This window comes from Salvelinus alpinus, chromosome 5, assembly GCF_045679555.1.
Source record: "Salvelinus alpinus chromosome 5, SLU_Salpinus.1, whole genome shotgun sequence".
Lineage (NCBI taxonomy): Eukaryota > Metazoa > Chordata > Actinopteri > Salmoniformes > Salmonidae > Salvelinus > Salvelinus alpinus.
In genome coordinates, this window is record NC_092090.1 from 79697921 (window position 1) to 79717390 (window position 19470).

General features: G+C 40.9%; 1 protein-coding gene across 1 annotated transcript; it reads left to right on the forward strand.

Annotated features, from left to right (window-relative positions):
* Positions 1 to 1011: 1011 nt before the first annotated feature.
* Positions 1012 to 14974, forward strand: LOC139576907 (transmembrane protein 233). The gene is made up of 3 exons (XM_071403495.1): positions 1012 to 1308; positions 13833 to 13967; positions 14097 to 14974. The coding sequence occupies exons 1-3, from the start codon at positions 1120 to 1122 to the stop codon at positions 14106 to 14108; spliced, it is 336 nt and encodes a 111-aa protein (XP_071259596.1). The 5' UTR covers positions 1012 to 1119; the 3' UTR covers positions 14109 to 14974.
* The last annotated feature ends 4496 nt before the right edge of the window (positions 14975 to 19470 follow it).

Consider the following 19470-nt stretch of genomic DNA (forward strand, 5'->3'; position numbering starts at 1 on the left):
TGCCCTGAGCCTGCCTGCCTGCCCTGAGCCTGCCTGCCCTGAGCCTGCCTGCCGTCCTGTACCTTTGCTTCTACTCTGGATTACCGAACTCTGCCTGACCCTAAACCCGCCTGCTGTTCTGGTGCCTTACACTCTCTCAGGATTATTGACCCCTGCCTGCTTGACCTGTCTTTTGCCTGCCCCTGTTTGAAGAAAAAACTTTTTTTTCTTCAACACTTTCTGCACCTGGGTCATACCTTTAAAACGTGATAATGTAGGCACAAGTTTCATCCCCAGAATGCAACACACTGAAAGTTGGTCACCGATTTAACATAAGTAATCCGATTGAACGCACCCCATGTCTCACTCCTATCCAATGTTGTACGTAGGCCGTCATTGTAAAATAAGAATTTGTTCTTAACTGACTTGCCTAGTTAAATAAAGGTTCAATAATAAATATGGTCATATGAAGTAAATTACAGTGCATAGAGAATGGTGTTATATCTATCAGAAAAAATGCTAATATTTTGATGGCTTTCTTACATTATCCCTAATATTCTGAACCCATTCTCTTCATATATTCTACTGAGTGTGGACAACATTCAAACTAAAAGGTACACTGTATTTAAAGGGATGGCTTCAGATAAATGTACTGAAAACCCTATTGAATGAAAACTCCATGAGAAAATCTGTTGACCAGCAAGTGGGAGGGTTTTCATCAGTTGAATTACATGTATTCAATGCGTGCAAGGGAACCATGCCTGCAAAGCCCATTAAGCACCTGCACAAGGTAAGTCTGAATATCAATTACTGAGAAGTGCGTAAGAAAGGCATAATTAACTAAATCGGAATCGGGCCCTATGTGCATGCCTTAATCTACTTTCTTCCCTGTCCCTCCCTCTCTCCGTCCTCTAGTGCCCCTCCTCTCTCAGAAGAAGGATAGTATTCACCCCTGAAAGTAATTAGGTCATCTCTCGTCTCTGGCTGGAGCCCCTTGTCTGCTTCAGTCTTCTCACACCTAAGACACTCGTCCCCAGATAGGGTTTTTCCTCCCATACATTGGCTTACTTTTTTACCTGGCTCCTCTACTTCCTTTCTGTCCATCTCTGACTGACCAGTGTGACCTGTTTAGCCGGTTCAATGTCTCCAGGGACGCCCCAGCCAACGGAGGTGAAAACCAAGCAGCTGCTGGATGTGAGTGCTGACCACTTGGGGGGCAGGGAGGCCCAGGAGATCCCCCCTCTGAAGAACTATGTCTACCTTACCATCCTCACTTGCTTCTGCCCAGCCTGGCCTGTCAACATCGTGGCTCTGGTCTTCTCTGTACTGGTGAGTCTGATCAAGAGTTGGGTCAACATGTCAATGTTGTCTGCCTCTACCTCAATGTCGGTCAAGACTAGAGTACACGTCTCATCTTTAGACAGGCATGAAGTAAAGAGGATGGATCAATGATATGTGACCTCTTATCTCTGGATACTGTTAAGGTATTGAGGACTGGTTATTTTGACTGTGTTAATTTTTTTTTGAGAAACACTGATCATTTTATTAGCAGTATATCATGAGTGAAATCTCAGCCATGACAATTCGTCATGGTAATTTTGTGGCACAACAGTTTATTTGAAATGATACATACTGTTCTGTGTGATGCACCTGTCTCAGTGCAAGTGTGTCAGTGGTGTATGATCACTGAATGGCTAATGAGTCAGTGTGCCTGTGAAGTTCAGTCTCATGAGTTACAAAAATAGCCTGTCCACCTCTTTGAACCCCTGTCAGCATCACACATACGTACACATAATGCTGACGATGTGTGCTCGGTCATGACTGGAGCTGAAGTCAAGTTCAACTACAGGATAGGATATATGTCCACGACTGTGTCAATTCCCAGATCCGAGATGTGTTGGAGGGTTAACATTCCGGGAGAGTTTAGACAACCAAAATAAATGGACACAGCTTTGCACAGTACAATGACTGTATTGTGAGTATAGTTTCCCCTCATCAACAGCAGTACTGTAGGGCAGGAAGAGCATACAGTGGCTTTGCGAAAGTATTCACCTCCCTTGGCATTTTTCCTATTTTGTTGCCTTATAACCTGGAATTAAAATATATTTTGGGGGGGTTTGTATCACTTGATTTTAACAACATATTTTGAAAATGCAAAATATTTTTTATTGTGAAACAAACAAGAAATAAGAACTTGAGTGTGCATAACTATTCAACCCCCCAAAGTCAATACTTTGTAGAGCCACCTTTTGCAGCAATTACCGCTGCAAGTCTCTTGGGGTATGTCTCTATAAGCTTGGCACATAGAGCCACTGAGATTTGTGCCCATTCTTCAAGGCAAAACTGCTCCAGCTCCTTCAAGTTTGATGGGTTCCGCTGGTGTACAGCAATTTAAGTCATACCACAGATTCTCAATTGGATTGAGGTCTGGGCTTTGACTAGGCCATTCCAAAACATTTAAATGTTTCCCTTTAAACCACTCGAGTGTTGCTTTAGCAGTATGCTTAGGGTCATTGTCTTGCTGGAAGGTGACCCTACATCCCAGTCTCAAATCTCTGGAAGACTGAAATAGGTTTCACTCAAGAATTTCCCTGTATTTAGCACCATCCATCATTCCTTCAATTCTGACCATTTTCCCAGTCCCTGTTGATGGGATGGTGTTCTCGGGGTGATGAGAGGTGTTGGGTTTGTGTTTTCCTTGATGGCCAAAAAGCTCAATTTTAGTCTCATCTGACCAGAGTACCTTCTTCCATATGTTTGGGGAGTCTCCCATATGCCTTTTGGCGAACACCAAACGTGTTTGCTTATTTTTCTCTTTAAGCAATGGCTTTTTTTCTGGCCACTCTTCTGTAAAGCCCAGCTCTTCAGGGTTATCTTTGGTCTCTTTGTTGCCTCTCTGATTAATGCCCTCCTTGCCTGGTCCATGAGCTTTGGTGGGCAGCCCTCTCTTGGCAGGTTTGTTGTGGTGCCAAAATCTTTACATTTTTTAATAATGGATTTAATGGTGCTCCGTGGGATGTTCAAAGTTTCAGATATTTTTTTATAACCCAACCCTGATCTGTACTTCTCCACAACTTTGGCCTTGACCTGTTTGGAATGCTCTTTAGTCTTCATGGTGCCGCTTGCTTGGTGGTGCCCCTTGCTTAGTGGTGTTGCAAACTCTGGGGCCTTTCAGAACAGGTGGGAACAGGTGTGATCTCATACACTGAGATCAGCTCATGTGACACTTAGATTGCACACAGGTGGACTTTGTTTAACTAATTATGTGACTTATGAAGGTAATTGGTTGCACCAGATCTTATTTGGGGGATTCTTAGCAAAGGGGGTGAATACATATGCACGCACCACTTTTCCGTTTTGTATTTCTTTGAATATTTTGAAACAAGTTTTTTTTTTTTTTTTCACTTCACCAACTCAGACTATTTTGTGTATGTCCATTGCATGAAGTCCAAATAAAAATCCATTTAAATTACAGGTTGTAATGAAACAAAATAGTAAAAACGCCAAGGGGGGTCAATACTTTTGCAAGGCACTGTACGGACTGATTAAGAGTATGTGACATCAATGTATGATTTGTGTGACAGTCTGAGTTAACACACCAGTATTCAGCCCTGAGTGTCCAAATTTGGAGTAAAGCCATATTGTTTTTGAAGTAACAGCAAGGGGGGTTAGGGTGGAGAAACATACTTCTGGATGGCCTCCATCCGTATCTGATAGGGTTTTGTAGTTTCAGTAGAGCAAACACCACTGTTGACTCTCTCCTTTCCCTTTCATTAACCCCTAAAAGCCTAAGCCGTTGGTGGTGGTGGGGGGGGGGGGGGGGTTAATATGGTCGTAGCATAGAATTTTATGTCCCCTGTAGGTATGAAATTAATATATACGCCTGCTCGTCAAACATCTTATTCCAAAATTATGGACATTAATATGGAGTTGGTCCCCTGTTTGCTGCTATAACAGACTCCACTCTTCTGGGAAGGCTTTCCACTAGATGTTGGAACATTGCTGCAGGGACTTGTTTCCATTCAGCCACAATGGCGTTAGTGAGGTCGTAAACTGTTGTTGGATGATTAGGCCCGGCTCCAATTAATCTCAAAGATGTTAGATGGAGTTGAGGTCAGGGCTCTGTGCAGATCAGTCAAGTTCTTCCACACCGATCTCAACAAATCATTTCTGTAGACTTCCAGCAATGGCGAAGCTCTAACAAGACGTGTCTGAGTAGCGCCCTTGAACTTTCATAAAATGTTAAGGCATTTTGACATGGTTTACCTGTTCATTAATAGTGAGTTGGAAGTCAAAACATCTCTTTTATCGCCACAACAAAAGTTGCCCAATCTAGCAAAGCCTCAGACGAGGCATGGAAAGGTAACCCCCTCTGACAGCCCTTCTTCGGCCTCGACGGATGCTAGCTTGGAATAAGCACCAGCATGGTTCAGAATGGAGATGGACAAGGGTATAACAAAAATCCAAGAGACTTTCTGAACGCCTCAGCAAAATTGATGTGCTGGTCAATAAACTCCTCTAAGACCAGAAAGTCAAAGGGACGAGTGACAAAGTTAGAAAAAGACCATGTTGACCACCAGGTTGCCATCCTGGATGTCCGCTAGGACGTGAATCAAAAGTGCAAGAAGTTGGAAGATGCCATCTCTAAACTCGAGTAGAAATTTGATTCTTGCGAACATTTTCAAAAGCACTCGAATTTGTGATTTCATTTGATGTTCAGGAGTCTTATGAACATGGAGATGATAAAGCAGGAAAGTTGCTGGCTTGGCAGATAAGGCGAGAGGAAGCTAGTAGAGATATTAGCTCTATTAAGCTAACAATTAATACAGTTGTTCAGGGTCCTGAAGAAATCAATCTAGTCTTCAGGGGAGTTTTATGAAACACTGTACAAGTCTGAAGGGGATGCCCCTGCCACAATGCATGAGTTTTTGAACAAACTCAATTACAAGCGTTAACTGATAAGGATAGAGAGTACTATGAGAAAGAGATTACATTTGAGGAAATTAGGGAACTCATTTTCAACATTGCTGGGGGAAAATCACCAAGGTTAGACGGATTCCCTATTGAATTCTAAAGATCCTTTTTACCCAACTGAATCGAGCCTCTTTGAGATATGTTTAATTATGCCATAGAGACAGAAAAGCTCCCAGACACACTTGAATAAGCACTGACCACAGTTTTGTTCAAACCTGGGAAAGATCCTCTGCTTTGTGGGTCGTATAGACCAATAACTTAATTGAACACTTCATATAAGATTCTTGCAAAACTCATAGCTCTTAGACTAGATAAGGTTCTTCCTGACTTGGTTGATATGGACAAAACAAGCTTTGTAAGAAACCGCTCATCTCCTGATAATATCAGAAGATTATTTAATATTATGCATTATGTAGAGAATGACCAAGAACCTGTATTGGCAGCTTCATTAGGTGCGGAACAAGCTTTTGACCGCATAAAATGGACCTACCTGTTTGAAGTTTTACAGAGGATGAATATTGGACCTAACTATGTAGGTATGATTAGATTACTGTGTAAATATCCGGTACCTCAGATCCTGACTAATGGAAACATTTCCTCACAGTTCTCCCTATCATGTGGCACAAGACAGGGTTGTCCCGCTAGTCCTCTCCTTTTTTCTTTGGCTATAGAGCCACTGGCAGAAGCTTTTAGATCTCATCCATCCATCCATGGTGTTCGTATAGGTGGGCTTGAACATCTGGTCTCGCTATATGCTGATACATTTTGCTTTACCTCACTAAACTAGAAATTTCACTGAGCATTAGTTGACATCCTGAAAGAATATGGGACCTTTTCAGGGTATAAAATGAACCTATCGAAGAGTATAATTATGTATTTTAACAGGGCAGCTATGCAGAACCCAATCTTAGACCAACTGTTTTCTTGGAAACCTCAGAAAATGACATACCTTGGATTGCAAATCCTTTCTGAAATTATTAAGACATATCAACTGAACTATACTGCACTTCTCAAAAAGGTTGGGGAAGAATTGGATTGATGGCGGGATTTACCAATTTCTCTTACTGGGCGGGTCAATTGTATAAAGATAAAGAAGAACCTTTTTCAAACCTTGCCCTTTCCTATTCCCAAAGTTTTTTTCAAACAACTTAATTGGAAGGTCTCTTCATTTCTGTGGAAAGGGAAACCCCCAAGAGTGAAACTCACAACTTTATGCAAACCATACTCAGAAGGAGGACTTACCCTACCTGACTTCCAGTTGTATTACTGGGCATCTCAGTTAAAGGCTGTGTGGCAAAATACAACAAGTTCACCCTCTTGGAGACAGATAGAGGAAGAGGGTCTGTCCCTTGTAATATTGGCAAATATACCTTACATTAGCCCACCTAAAGCTTTGCTAGGTCTCATAAACAACCCTTTCATTAAAAACACTTATTGATTGAAGTCCATAAACAAACAGAAGGGTATAAATCTATATATGAACAAACACCTTTCTATAATAACCCCATCTTACCCAAACCCCTGAGAGATGCTTTTACATGTTCTTGTTTCAACAAAGGAATTAAAACATTTGGTCATCTGTATAGAGAAGCTGAACTACTATCCTTTCAACAACTGGCATCTCATTTTCAGTTACCTGAAAAAATTTCTTCAAGTACCTACAGGTTAGGCATTATATTGCCACTCAGCAGGGAGGTAGGATTCAGTCCATGTGTAAACCTATAACTGATAAACTGTGGCTGGAGAGGAAAGGGGTCAAAGGTTTAATTTCTTACGTGTACTCTGGTCTTCAAGGTCTGTTGGGGAACGATGGCGCTCTGAAGGCTTGCATGAAGTGGCATGATGACCTTGGTCTCATTGTTGAGGATGAGAAAAGCTCTTTTTAGATGCTCAGCATCTTTAATTTAAGACACGGCACAAATTGATGCAATTCAATATTTTACATAGGGTCTACTTAACACCAGAGAGACTGTATAAGATCATTTTTTTTTAAATCTGCATTTTGCCCAAGGTGTAAAACAGGGGTGGGCACAATTATGCATATGTTTTTGTCCTGCCCTGAACTAGGCAATTATTGGAAAAACATTATTCAGATCTTATCACAGGTCACTAAAATGACTGTACCACTAGATCCTTCCCTTATTCTTCTTGAAGATGACTCTGCAAAACCAGATTCATTAAATTGGCAGTCATTGCAGCCAATAAATGCACAGCTATTTAATGGAAGAATGACACTCCGCCAAGCAAGCAGATGTGGCTAAAACTAACATCCTATATTCCATCTGAAAAAATTACTACAATTCACATAATAAACCCTTTGAATTTAATGAGGTCTGGGGGGACTTTCAACAGTTTCTAGAGTTGTCACCTTAGCTGCCTCATTATTATTTTCTTTATTAATGTATTTGTTTTTGCGTTGATAATTTATTTTCTACATTGAATGTGAAGGTCATTCTGTTTCATTTTTGCTAATCATCGACGCTAAAACCGGTAGATGGGAGGCATGAGTTGTTAATGGGTTGGGGACGGAAGGGTTTTGTACGATGTGCTCCCATGTAGCATGCTGTTTTGTGCTCTCATGTAGCATGCTGTTTTGTGCTCCCATGTAGCATGCTGTTTTGTGCCCCCATGTAGCATGCTGTTTTGTGCCCCCATGTAGCATGCTGTTTTGTGTAGGTGGAAGGAATAACGGGGCATTATCTGTGTCATATTTTGCTGATGATTGTTAAATTGTAAAAAATGACAATTAATACATTGTTAATTAAAAAATATATATTGTATGGACCTCGCTTTGTGCACGGGGGCACTGTCAAGCTGAAACAGGAAAGGGCCTTCCCCAAACTGTTGCCACAAAGTTGGAAGCACAGAATTGTCTACAATGTCAGTGTACGCTGTAGCATTAAGATTTCTCTTCACTGGAAATAAGGGGCCTAACCCGAACAATGAAAAACAGCTCCAGACCATTATTCCTCCTCCACCAAACTTTACAGTTGGCACTATGCATTGGGACAGGTAGCGTTCTCCTGGCATCCGCCAAACCCAGATTAGTTTGTCGGACTGCCAGATGGTGAAGCGTTATTCATCACTCCAGAGAGCCCGTTTCCATTGCTCCATTGCTCCAGCTTTACACCAATCCAGTCAACGTTTGGCATTGTGCATGGTGATCTTAGGCTTGTGTGCTGCTGCCCGGCCATGGTAACTCATTTCATGAAGCTCCCGATGAACAGTTCTTGTGCTGACGTTGTTTCTGGAGACAGGACATACAGTTGACCGGGCAGCTCTAGCAAGGCAGAAATTTGATGAACTGACTTGTTGGAAAGGTGGCATCCTATGACGGTGCCATGTTGGAAGTCACTGAGCTCTTCAGTAAGGCCATTCTACTGCTAATGTTTGTCTATGGAGATTGCATGGCTGTGTGCTCGATTTTATACACCTGTCAGCAATGGGTGTGGCTGAAATAGCCGAATCCACTTATTTGAAGGGGTGTCCACCTACTTTTGGCCATGTAGTGTATACTGTATATATTTTTGATTAAATACTGAATTTGGCCTTTACTACTACAGCCATTAGAAATGCATTGAATAACACGTTCATGAATTGCAAAACAGTCACAAATGAATCATAAGGAATAAGGTTTTGAAGTGTCTGTCCTATATCTAGGAGATATAAGAAAGCTCAGGAGATATATATATATATATAGACACCCTTTTTTTGTTGTCACAAAACTACTTTCATAATTCCATAATAAAATAAAAAAATGATACCGGGTTACCTTCAGACGTGGGTGACCACATTTAAAATACCCAAATGTGGGACAACAAGATGATTTTGCGGGAGATTCGCGGGATAGTGTAACCTAGACATTAATATTTTTTCACACACGAAAATCTTCCTCCTACTGCACCGAGCTGCTACAAGGCAAATGCAGCGTTCCATTGGAAATTAATGTTCTCATGGTCAGTGGCGATTTTAGCATGTAAATCTTGGTGGAGCAAACAAACAAAAAATGTGGGATGCATGCCAGCAAAGCCACAACACAACACTAAATAATACATTCATTTCACTATAACTGTGACAAACGGAACCACAAACTGTTATGGCCTACAAAAAGCTATCCCAACAGCAGAGTCCCAACACCTTACCACTGCTACACCTGGCTTTCAGCGGAGCCTTGTCTGGCAGCAAAACAGTTCATTCAGCCTCATTTACTGCCTGTAAAAAAAAACATAGCCGATATGGCTGACTTGCTTTAAAAAATGTGGTTTCTACTGACAATTGAGATGTGCAAACTATGGCACAAGGGGACGACAAGCGGATAAGAGGCAATCCGTAATTTTGATTTAGACATTAATGAGCAAACGACGACGGATGTAGTCAATAACTATTTCTTCAGCACTTTTGTACAGCAACAGAATTCAGAACATGGGCCGTTCTTACAGTATTCTCTCTGTACACCAAGTCAGAACCGTAGGATAAATACAGGGGGCATATAAACAGACAATGAAAGCTCTTACAATATTCAATGATTACATTTCTCTAAAACAGGTTATAGGCTACATGTGCACCACCAAGTTAGAAGAGTAGGCAAAATTAAGAGGTGAAGATAGACCAAATTAGGGTGAGGCACATTGCACGTCGTTTGGGTCTTTGAGTGTCAAAAAAGATACACGTCATATAACACTATTTGACACGTTAAATAAGCTTTTCAATTGACACATTAATAAATAACACAATTCTATTGTAGAATGTTGTGTGTGCTGAATTTGCATGTGCAAGCCAAGCGCCACCACTACTATCAGTAGCACTGTCTAAGCTGTACAAAAAGAAGCACACACCGGCCACAAATGATGTGTTTACAATACCGCATTGGTGAAAATAGACCAGATTATTAGGGTGAGGCACATGGGCTACTAACAGCTTACTACACAACATACACTTAGTATTACTTTCTTAGCTACAGTATACATATCTCCCTTGCATATTACATCATTTATGCAGCAGCATACAAGACATTTTTGGACTCACCTTCTGAAGGTGGAGCGGCGGTCCTTTGTTTGCAAATTTTGTCATAAAAGTCTGGCATTCTCTGGATTTATGGTGGGAACTCTGGGGGGAAAAAAACACATAGCCACTCCATTGAATAGCAGGCTAACGTTAGTGGTTGCTTTGCAATGCCTGCAGTTAGCCACTGATTCTTTACAGATTACTCATTTGTTGAATTTGCGATTTTCAACTTGTTGTGTAATCTCTATGTCCAATGGCCGATGAGCACCGATACGTTTTATCTATAATTTCTCTTCATTATTTCTCTACATATGACAAGGTTTAAAAAGCACGTGCTAGTAGATTGTCGACTTAATTCATGATGACGGCTAGCTAAGACTTTGAAAGTAAGATCTTGACATCGTCAGTCCAATCAAAGCTACTGTACATATAATTTGATTTGACGTAATTTTATCTGTGGCCAATGACCTTGAGCCTTCTTGGAAGGGCACTTGTAATATAACTCTATGGCAGGACCCAAAGGGCTAAAAATGTGGATGTCTACCCTTACTAAGGACTTAAACTGAGTGACAGAACACTGAGCCAATCACGGCGCAGTGCTCTTATTTTCTGTTGGCTCGGCCCACCACCACAGAAAGCACTGAGCTAGGCTGAAACACCTGCATTTTGGAGCTGACTTACTCAAGAAAACAAAAAAGAGACCATGTGTATGCAGCTTTATTAACTGTCCCACCTGCCCTGAATGATGGGTCGTCACTGCTTCTGGTGTACCAAAATGCAATGATGCTGTCGGTGTGATCGAGGTGTAACGCCTCAATCAAACCCACCCCGACAGCGTCATTGCATTTTGGTACACCAGAAGTACATTCATTTCCAATGGAAAGCTGCGTTTGCCCTGCAGAATTTCGTTGCAGAGGAAGTTGTAGTGCATATATTAGATTTATCCTTAGAGTTGATCAGGCTGTTGATTGTGGCCTGTGGAATGTTGTCATACTCCTCTTCAATAGCTGTGCGAAGTTGCTGGATATTGGCTGGAACTGAAACACGCTGTCGTACACGATAATCCAGAGCATCCCAAACATGACATGTCTGGTGAGTATGCAGGGCATGGAAGAACTGGGACATTTTCAGCTTCCAGGAATTGTGACATGGGGCCATGCATTATCATGCTGAAACATGAGGTGATGGCGTCGGATGAATGGCACGACAATGGGCCTCAGGATCTCGTCACGGTATCTCTGTGCATTCAAATAGCCATCGATAAAATGCAATTGTGTTCATTGTCCGTAGCTTATGCCTGCCCATACCATAACCCCACCGCCACCATGGGACACTCTGTTCACAACGTTGACATCAGCAAACTGAGCACCATACACGTTGTCTGCCATCTGCCCGGTACAGTTGGAACCGGGATTCTTCAGTGAAGAGCACACTTCTCCAGCGTGCCAGTGGCAATGGTAGGTGAGCTTTTGCTCACTGAAGTTGGTTATGACGCCGAACTGCAGTCAGGTCAAGACCCTGGTGAGGATGACGAGCACGCAAGTGAGCTTCCCTGAGACGGTTTCTGACAGTTTGTGCATAAATTCTTTGGTTGTGCAAACCCAGTTTCATCAGCTGTCCGGGTGGCTGGTCTCAGACGATCCTGCAGGTGAAGAAGACGGATGTGGAGGTCCTGGGCTGGCGTGGTTAGACGTGGTCTGCGTTTGTGAGGCCGGTTGGAAGTAGTGCCAAATTCTCTAAAACAACATTGTGGTAGAGAAATTAACAGTAATTTCTCTGGCAACAGCTTTGGTGAACATTCCTGCAATCAGCATGCCAATTGCACACTCCCTCATAACTTGAGACGTCTATTGCATTGTGTTGTGTGACCAAACTGCACATTTTAGAGTGGCCTTTTATTGTCCCCAGCACAAGGTGCATCTGTATAATGATCATGATGTTTAATCAGCTTCTTGATATTCCACAACGGTCAGGTGGATGGATTATCTTGGCAACAGAGAAAGCTCACTAACAGGAATGTCAACAAATTTGTGCACAACATTTGAGAGAAATAAGCTTTTTGTGCATATAGAACATTTCTGGGATCTTTTATTTTATTCTGGGACCAACACTTTACATGTTACATTTATATTTGGGTTTAGTGTAGATAAGCTACTTATATTTTGGTTCAGCGTAGTTAAGCTATTTTAACTATTTAGCTCTGTGATCCAAACTGAAGCTCAGTTTAACGTGGAACAGATGGTTCACCTTTTCTATTGACATTTGTAGGCTACGTCTGAATAATGTAATGTTAAATTTCTGGAGTAGACAATATTTAATTGATAAATATAATACAAAATACATATCGTAAATATATTTTGCAATGGTTTTGACCTTTTTCTGGACATGAGTTCATATTCCCAAAGTAGCCATACAACAAATTGCCATGCGCATGTCTAATTTAATTGGGCCTACAGGTATTAAATAGGCTATTAATTTCACGTTATTGCTCTATGCATACAGTATAATTTAACAGGTGAACAGACAGTTGATAGACAATTGATGCTTTGCATTGAAATGTGTAGGCTACCACTGTAAGTAGGCCTACTGTAGTTTTCATATTTTTCAGAGTAGGCAATGTTTCACAATTCACAGGCAGTGCAACATATTTAGGTTCAGAAAAAGTCAATGCAAAACGTTATTGAAATCAAACAGTGTGCTTACAGGTAGACAACAATTTGCAATTGTTTTTGTCTTTCAGAAACGGTCAGTTAGACTACACCAAAAATCACTGCAAAAGAAAACATTCTCCAAAAACATTTGATACACTTTGCCATTGCTATTTCCTTTAGATAGTGTCTTAGCCTAGTTCTAATACTTCCAAAGTATACAGCAAATAAGGACATTTTTGTCACCATAAAAGGTGAATGATGGGCAGAGTTATAATGCTCGTTCACGCGCACAGTTTTACGACAGGTCTGATTTATAACGGGAAAATGCATAGGCTATGTATGGTGTGCGCCAAGTTTATTAATTTCAATATTGTGTGCATGGGCAGTCTTTTCAGAAAGGGTGCAAGCAGATATCTAGTATAAAATGTACGCAACGGTTTTAAATGAGGCCCCTAGTCTGACAAACAATGCTGTAGCTCTGCCACTTTCCACAGCAGATGAGGAAGGCAAACAGGCAGATGTGGTGGATTGAGATGCAGCCCATACAAATAAACAGATATCTCTAGCTTAAACAGACTGATTTTGATGGATTTATTTTATTATATTAATTAGATCGACTTAAGGATCCATTAAACATAATGTGTGCCAATGGCAGCTGTTGCAGCTTTGTGGCTGTGAGAAACAAGATGAGGAGCACATGACACTGAGTAATCCACAGCACTCTGACAAACCTTAATATAAACATGAATTTAAGATGCCACCCAAGGCAGGGACGGGGTGAGAAACAGAAGTTCAGCAAGAGCATTTTCTCTTCAACCGAGTGCCGAGAAGTGTACTGATCAGTGCCCATAAGGGTTTCCCATAAAAATGATTTAGTGTTTACAGGTCCAGTCCAACCATTTCATCTGACTCACCAATGATACAGCGTCACTCTTCCCTCCATTCGTAGTATTATGATCTCTTTAACTGGTGTGTCCCCCTTTGAATCACTGGCTAAATATTAGATGGTTTATTGGCTGGGATGAAACCTACCTGTATCTCCCCAGTGTCCACGAATGGTGTACAGTAATGGTTATTGATGAATAATTATGGAAAACTTTACACCATTTATTGATGAATGGTTCTAATTGTTTAAAAGTGATATTTTCTGTTGCTCTGCCTCAACTGTACCCATTGTTCTTGTCCTCCCTCTCTCTCTGTTTCTCCCTCTCCTGTCTTCTGAAGTCTCAGAACAGTTATGATGAGGAGGACTATGCGGGTTCCGAGAGGCTCGGTAGGAAAGCCTTTCACATGGCGATAGCCTCCATGATCATTGGCCTCCTGATCATCCTGATCTTATCCATAGTGCACTTTACCACGGTACGATTACAACCATCAGTGTACCTGAATCCATTCTCATAATAATGTTTTTCTTGCTTCATTTAGAATTATAGGGAGATTTTAATGATAAACTATTTTGTGCTTTTCTATCTCTGTTCAATTCCATAGCATGCTGTATGAATGCTGGAGGATGAAAGATGGCAACATTCACCAGGAGTGATCATCTCCTGGGGAAGGATCCTCTCTGGGCACTTTCATGATCAGACCAGACATTCTTCAGAGAATCATCTGCTGATCGGGCTTGAACCTTTGAATCCTGGGTTGGATCGTCTTGTCTGTATTCCTATTATGATAACCCTCACATCAGTTTACTTTGTAGTGAAAACAGAAACTAACATTCAGCGGTCTTATTGTAATGTACAGTATGCTGTTGGCCGCATCTGATGGAACATGCAGTCTATGGAACCAGCCCATAGATCGTTTTCTGACATGAAACTTAAAAAAGCATTATATTGTCAGTATTGTACAGTAACATATTAATAACATTTTTATGAATGCTTATTGTTTATACATACCAAAAACACAAAAGTATTGTACACTAGCCTAAAGGGCATAGGCAAATTAATTGTGCTCAGATGGTTAAAGGTGCGTAATTCCTGTCATTCTTTTCTATGTGTGTATGTTTAGCATTTTATAGATCTCGACATAGTATAATCTATGTAGAGTTGTTTAAAGGACAAACAGTTGTTGATGCACTGAGAGCTTGCATGATCCTAATGAAATTTGAATACAGATAGGGTTCAGTACATACATGCCATACCCCGTGGTGTTCTCCTGTATCATAGCCTGATGTTGTCTTACAGCTGCTCTGTCTTTATTTTATCATCTGATGGAAAAAAATATAAAAATGAAATAGAACTGATGAATGTAGAATTTATTGTGTATTCATATTTTCCCACTTTTACTATGGAACTGAAATGGATGTTCAGCCACTTGTGGTAAAGAACGTGTGTGTTGTATTCCAATAAATGTTGTGCAATTTTAAAGTTATCGTTTCATTTTGACATTCTACCTGCATGACCTCTCTTTCTCTCTCTCTCTCTCACACAGACACAGACACACACACACACACACAAGCATACATGCACTTATTCATACACCAAAGGTGATTTTTTTTCACAGGTTAAGGCACTGATGGGTGAGATGTTTGTTTGGCTGATTGCCTTCCTTACTCCCCCCTCATGCCCCATGCCCCACATTCCCAAGTATCCTTCACAGCCTTTGCAATCTGCAGAGTCTGGAGGATCCTGTATTCTGATATGTAATAATATCATCATTAAAGGCTATAAATAGAGGCCTGGCACTTAGCTGGTACCTTAACGATGGCTTCAACAACCCAACATCCCTTAGTCATTATTTGGATGATGCAATGGTGGTGGTGATGACAATGTTGACGATGGTGAAGATGAGAAGAATGATCATTAATCTTTTATTTAATTTCAGTCAGGAATTTAAGGATTCAACATTGAGCAGTGCACAGCAAACTGAATCCATGCACAAAACAATAACTTTTTTTACACCTCAGGGTCAAAACTGTAAATTGTCAATTTTGTTAATTTGTATGATTGTGTGCAGTCATACTTGTTAAAGAAGTATTGGTCTCAATAAGATTTCCTGTTTAAATAAGGTAAAAAAATACAAATACAAATACAAACCTGCTAAGACTGCTTTTCACACCCCAGTCTGTGTTTATCTAAGTGGGTACACTTTTTGGAGCCTCTGAGGAAAGCTTTGAGACTGGTTTCCCAGTGTATATTTTGGTGTGGCCCAGTTGTGAGACGGTGAAACTGGATAGCCGTGTGAAAGCATTAGAAGAATAAGTCAACCTGCAATGGTTGAGCAGGGATACCGTAGGATATCTAAATCAGGAGTCATATGTGTAGACAGACCATATAGGACTCTAGTTCCCAAAAGTCCGTTTTAACATCGGCAGCCCCATTGAGGACTTTCACCATTTTGAAGTAGTCAGCTGGGTGGGACTTCCTATGGGTTAAGGAATGATAACATAACTCCATCCAGGTCATCAGAAGGGATCAGCCAATTAATTATACTTGTAAACAAACATTTCATAACTGCAGTTGGCAGTAAGTAGCCAACCTTGGCGTTATACCTGTTCAAACAACACACTCCAGTATGCACCCTTTCAGTTTGTTTACCAACTCATAGAAGTCATAGAAGAAGAAAATGTACTACTTTAAAATGGAGATGGCCTCAATGGTTCTGGCCATGCTCTCAGAGATGCCATAATGGGACAGATACAATGTTACGTCGTGCAACTATCTCTGAGAGAGACACATGATATTAGTCTTCTAAAACTTGATTGATAAGTGCCAAAGATGTTTTATCAGTGTAAACCCCACTTGCACAGCATTTCCAAATTTATTTATTTTAGGCTTTCAAAAACTTGATTCAATGTTATTAAAAATAAAAGTAAAATGTATCTATTCAGTATGGCTAGGCTATATGCCAGGGGTCTGTCATGCCAAATAGTGTCCCCCTCTACGTCCTCTAGTGAGGAGGAGAAGGAGGCCGTTCTGACTGAGATGCATGCTGGCCATTTCGGAGTGAAGCAAAAATCAACCTACGCTTCTTCTGACGGGGAATTGTCAAGGAGGTGGACAGCTGGGCAAGTGAAATAATATTTTGTTTATCAATCACATTCTATTATATCTGAAATTATTATGATTTCAATGAATGTCATATCAGAGAGCACACAATGTTTCAATTTGTCACTTTTTGAGGTCAGTACCTTGTCTAGCCTGCCAGAAGTTTGAGGGTGAAGACTGTGGCGCCGGAGTTGAAGCCCATCAAAGTTGTTTCACCATGGCCCATGATCAGTAAGTGTCCCAATTCAAATTTTGCCCTGATAAGTTGTTTTGGAATGGTTTCTTTATTTGACCACAGCAGTTCAATATTATAGAATGTGTGTGTGTCAGTATCCTTACAAATATGAACATCTGCATACTGTATGACACAGATACTGGTAAGAATAAAGTAATCTTCTCTCTAACACTTTAAATGTTAGGGGTAGACCTCATTGGACCCTTCACGAAATCCAGGAATGGCAACAGCTGGTGTCTGATGGCGACCGATCACTTTACCAGGTGGGTGGAGGCAATACCCATGAAGGTCAGTAAAGGAAGAGTATGTGCTTATCTCTTAATTCCCTTCTGTAACCCATTAAAAAGGGTGCTTGGAACCAAAAATAAATGTTGCTTTGTATGATACCCATCAATGACGAGACTAGCTAGGCCACCTCTAAAGTGATGGTGGACATCTTCCACACCCACGGTTCTCCTGAGGTCATCTTGAGTGACTGAGGTCGTGAACTCTGGACAGGTATGGATGTTATAGGTTATATTCTGTCACCAATGGTTTGTTTTATTTATTTTTTACACATTACATGGTACATTATCAGACATATTTCAATATCTTACATTGTCAATAGATATCGCTTTCCTACCTTCGAGTACAATGCAATTGAATATACAATTATTGTATATGCTGTAGTCTTTCAAATTTGTGATTGACTTAGTGTTGTTGTTTGTCTATTGCTATGTTTGTATATTTGTACTTTCAAATCACTGAAACCCCACCTGATGTGGTGGAAGTTGTCGAACCAGATCAGAACACTTTCGAGTACTACCTTCAGGCACGGACTGAGAAGGATGTGGCGGTTTTTGACCAGGCAAAAATGATTGTCTGCTGTTAATTTATTTTCTGGCCCTCCAAGAGATATGTAAGAAATGTATTTGTAATATGAAATATAATTGCATGTATTTCTGTCATCAATCAAGGTGAGACTGAACATGGACAAGACGCAGGAGAAACAGAAGGAGAGCTACTGGAGCAGAATCAAGAAGGGGATCAAGTGCCACGACATCCGGGCGAATTACTTGGTTTGGAAGAAGGACGAAAGGAAGGTGTGACCTGGGAAACCTCGCTGCTCTTTTGCTCCTAGCTGGGGTCACCGTCTGATAAAGTGAAGCATAAAAAATATCATCACTATTTGCATTTGCACACAAAATAACCTGGAGCTAGTTTAAGTTTCCCTAACACTGATATTTTTATCTGTGTCTTCCTAGGGTTACCTTGGTGGAAGCAAACAATCTTCTGCAGTTGGAGCAGTTGGACGGTCGAACACTGGAAGCACTGACGCCCTACACTTCAGTGAAGCCCAATAGACGAAGTATGTTAAGCTTTGGTTGACATTTGAGAAAGCAAGAAATTGTAGTTATGCTAAGATTATAAAAATGTACCTCTTCAGTTTACCTCTCCTAATGACTTTAGGACCATTGACTGTCCGAGCCACCCAGGAGGTATCCCATCCACCAGAACCAGCAAGTTCAGATCAGTCTGATTCTCTGTGCTCTGAGTCGAAGGGGGACCAGCTTGAGATAGGCTATACCTTCCACAAGTGTTGAAAAGTACATATCTCCCATTTTTGACACTGCACTAATCCATCAAATCTTCTCAAGTAAAGAGTAACCTGTGTGTCTTCTTGTTTACGTCGCGGTCTCCTACCCTGTTCCCTTTAACTCTGCTCCTGTTCTTCAGGATCTAGGGGTTCTGCCCAACACCCAGACACTAATAGTTTATCGAATCCCATTGTGACGTAGAGGGGGACACTATTTGGCCGGGGGACATTATTTGGCATGACAGTACCTGCCGCCACTTTGGCATGACAGGCCCCCAAAGTGGCGGCAGGTACTTTCTGGATCGAATCCCCAAGCTGACAAGGTAAAAATCTGTCGTTCTGCCCCTGAACAAGGCAGTTAACCCAATGTTCCCCGGTAGGCTGTCATTGTAAATAAGAATTTGTTCTTAACTGACTTGCCTAGTTAAATAAAAGTTAAAAAAATAAAAGTTTTAATTAAAACAAATAATAATAATAATTTAAAAAAAGACTCACATAGAATCACCAGAATCACCAGGAATTCATCCAAAAATAAAATCATTCAGGAAATCTGTTCCCAAGTATTCACACAAATAAAGAAAGAGAATATGATCGTTTATCAATGTAATCTAGGTATGAAATTATTGTTATTTTCAAATTCAATCTCTTTTTCGGTTTAGTTGTCGTCAATTTGCAGTGTACAAATTATTATAATTATTTCACAACCATTCGCTCCAATAAAAATTATCCCAAGGCTGAATCAAGGTTCCTATCCATGGGCTGCGTTCAGTACATACAAATGTAATAGAACGTTCAATTGAACGGAAATGGTGCTGTACTGAACGACTAGTTGAAAAACGGGGAGGGGTTGGGTTGTGGGCTCAAATTGCACATCTGCCTTTTAAACACGTCACTCATTGCTTCAAGCCACACCCCGACACACCCACCGAACAGAGCAAACTTTTCTCAAAGTCTGTTCAAGAACCTACATTGTACAACCTACAACCTACAGTTCAGCACAAACCGCAACGTAGCAAAAGTTCAAGCGACATAACCCAAGTCTGTTCTTGGACCTGGGTCCGGTTT

Coding starts and splice junctions, on each gene's coding strand:
- LOC139576907 (XM_071403495.1), top strand. CDS start 1,120: ATGTCTCCAGGGACGCCCCAGCCAACGGAGGTGAAAACCAAGCAGCTG. Junction 1,309..13,832: donor CTCTGGTCTTCTCTGTACTG/GTGAGTCTGATC, acceptor TGTCTTCTGAAG/TCTCAGAACAGTTATGATGA.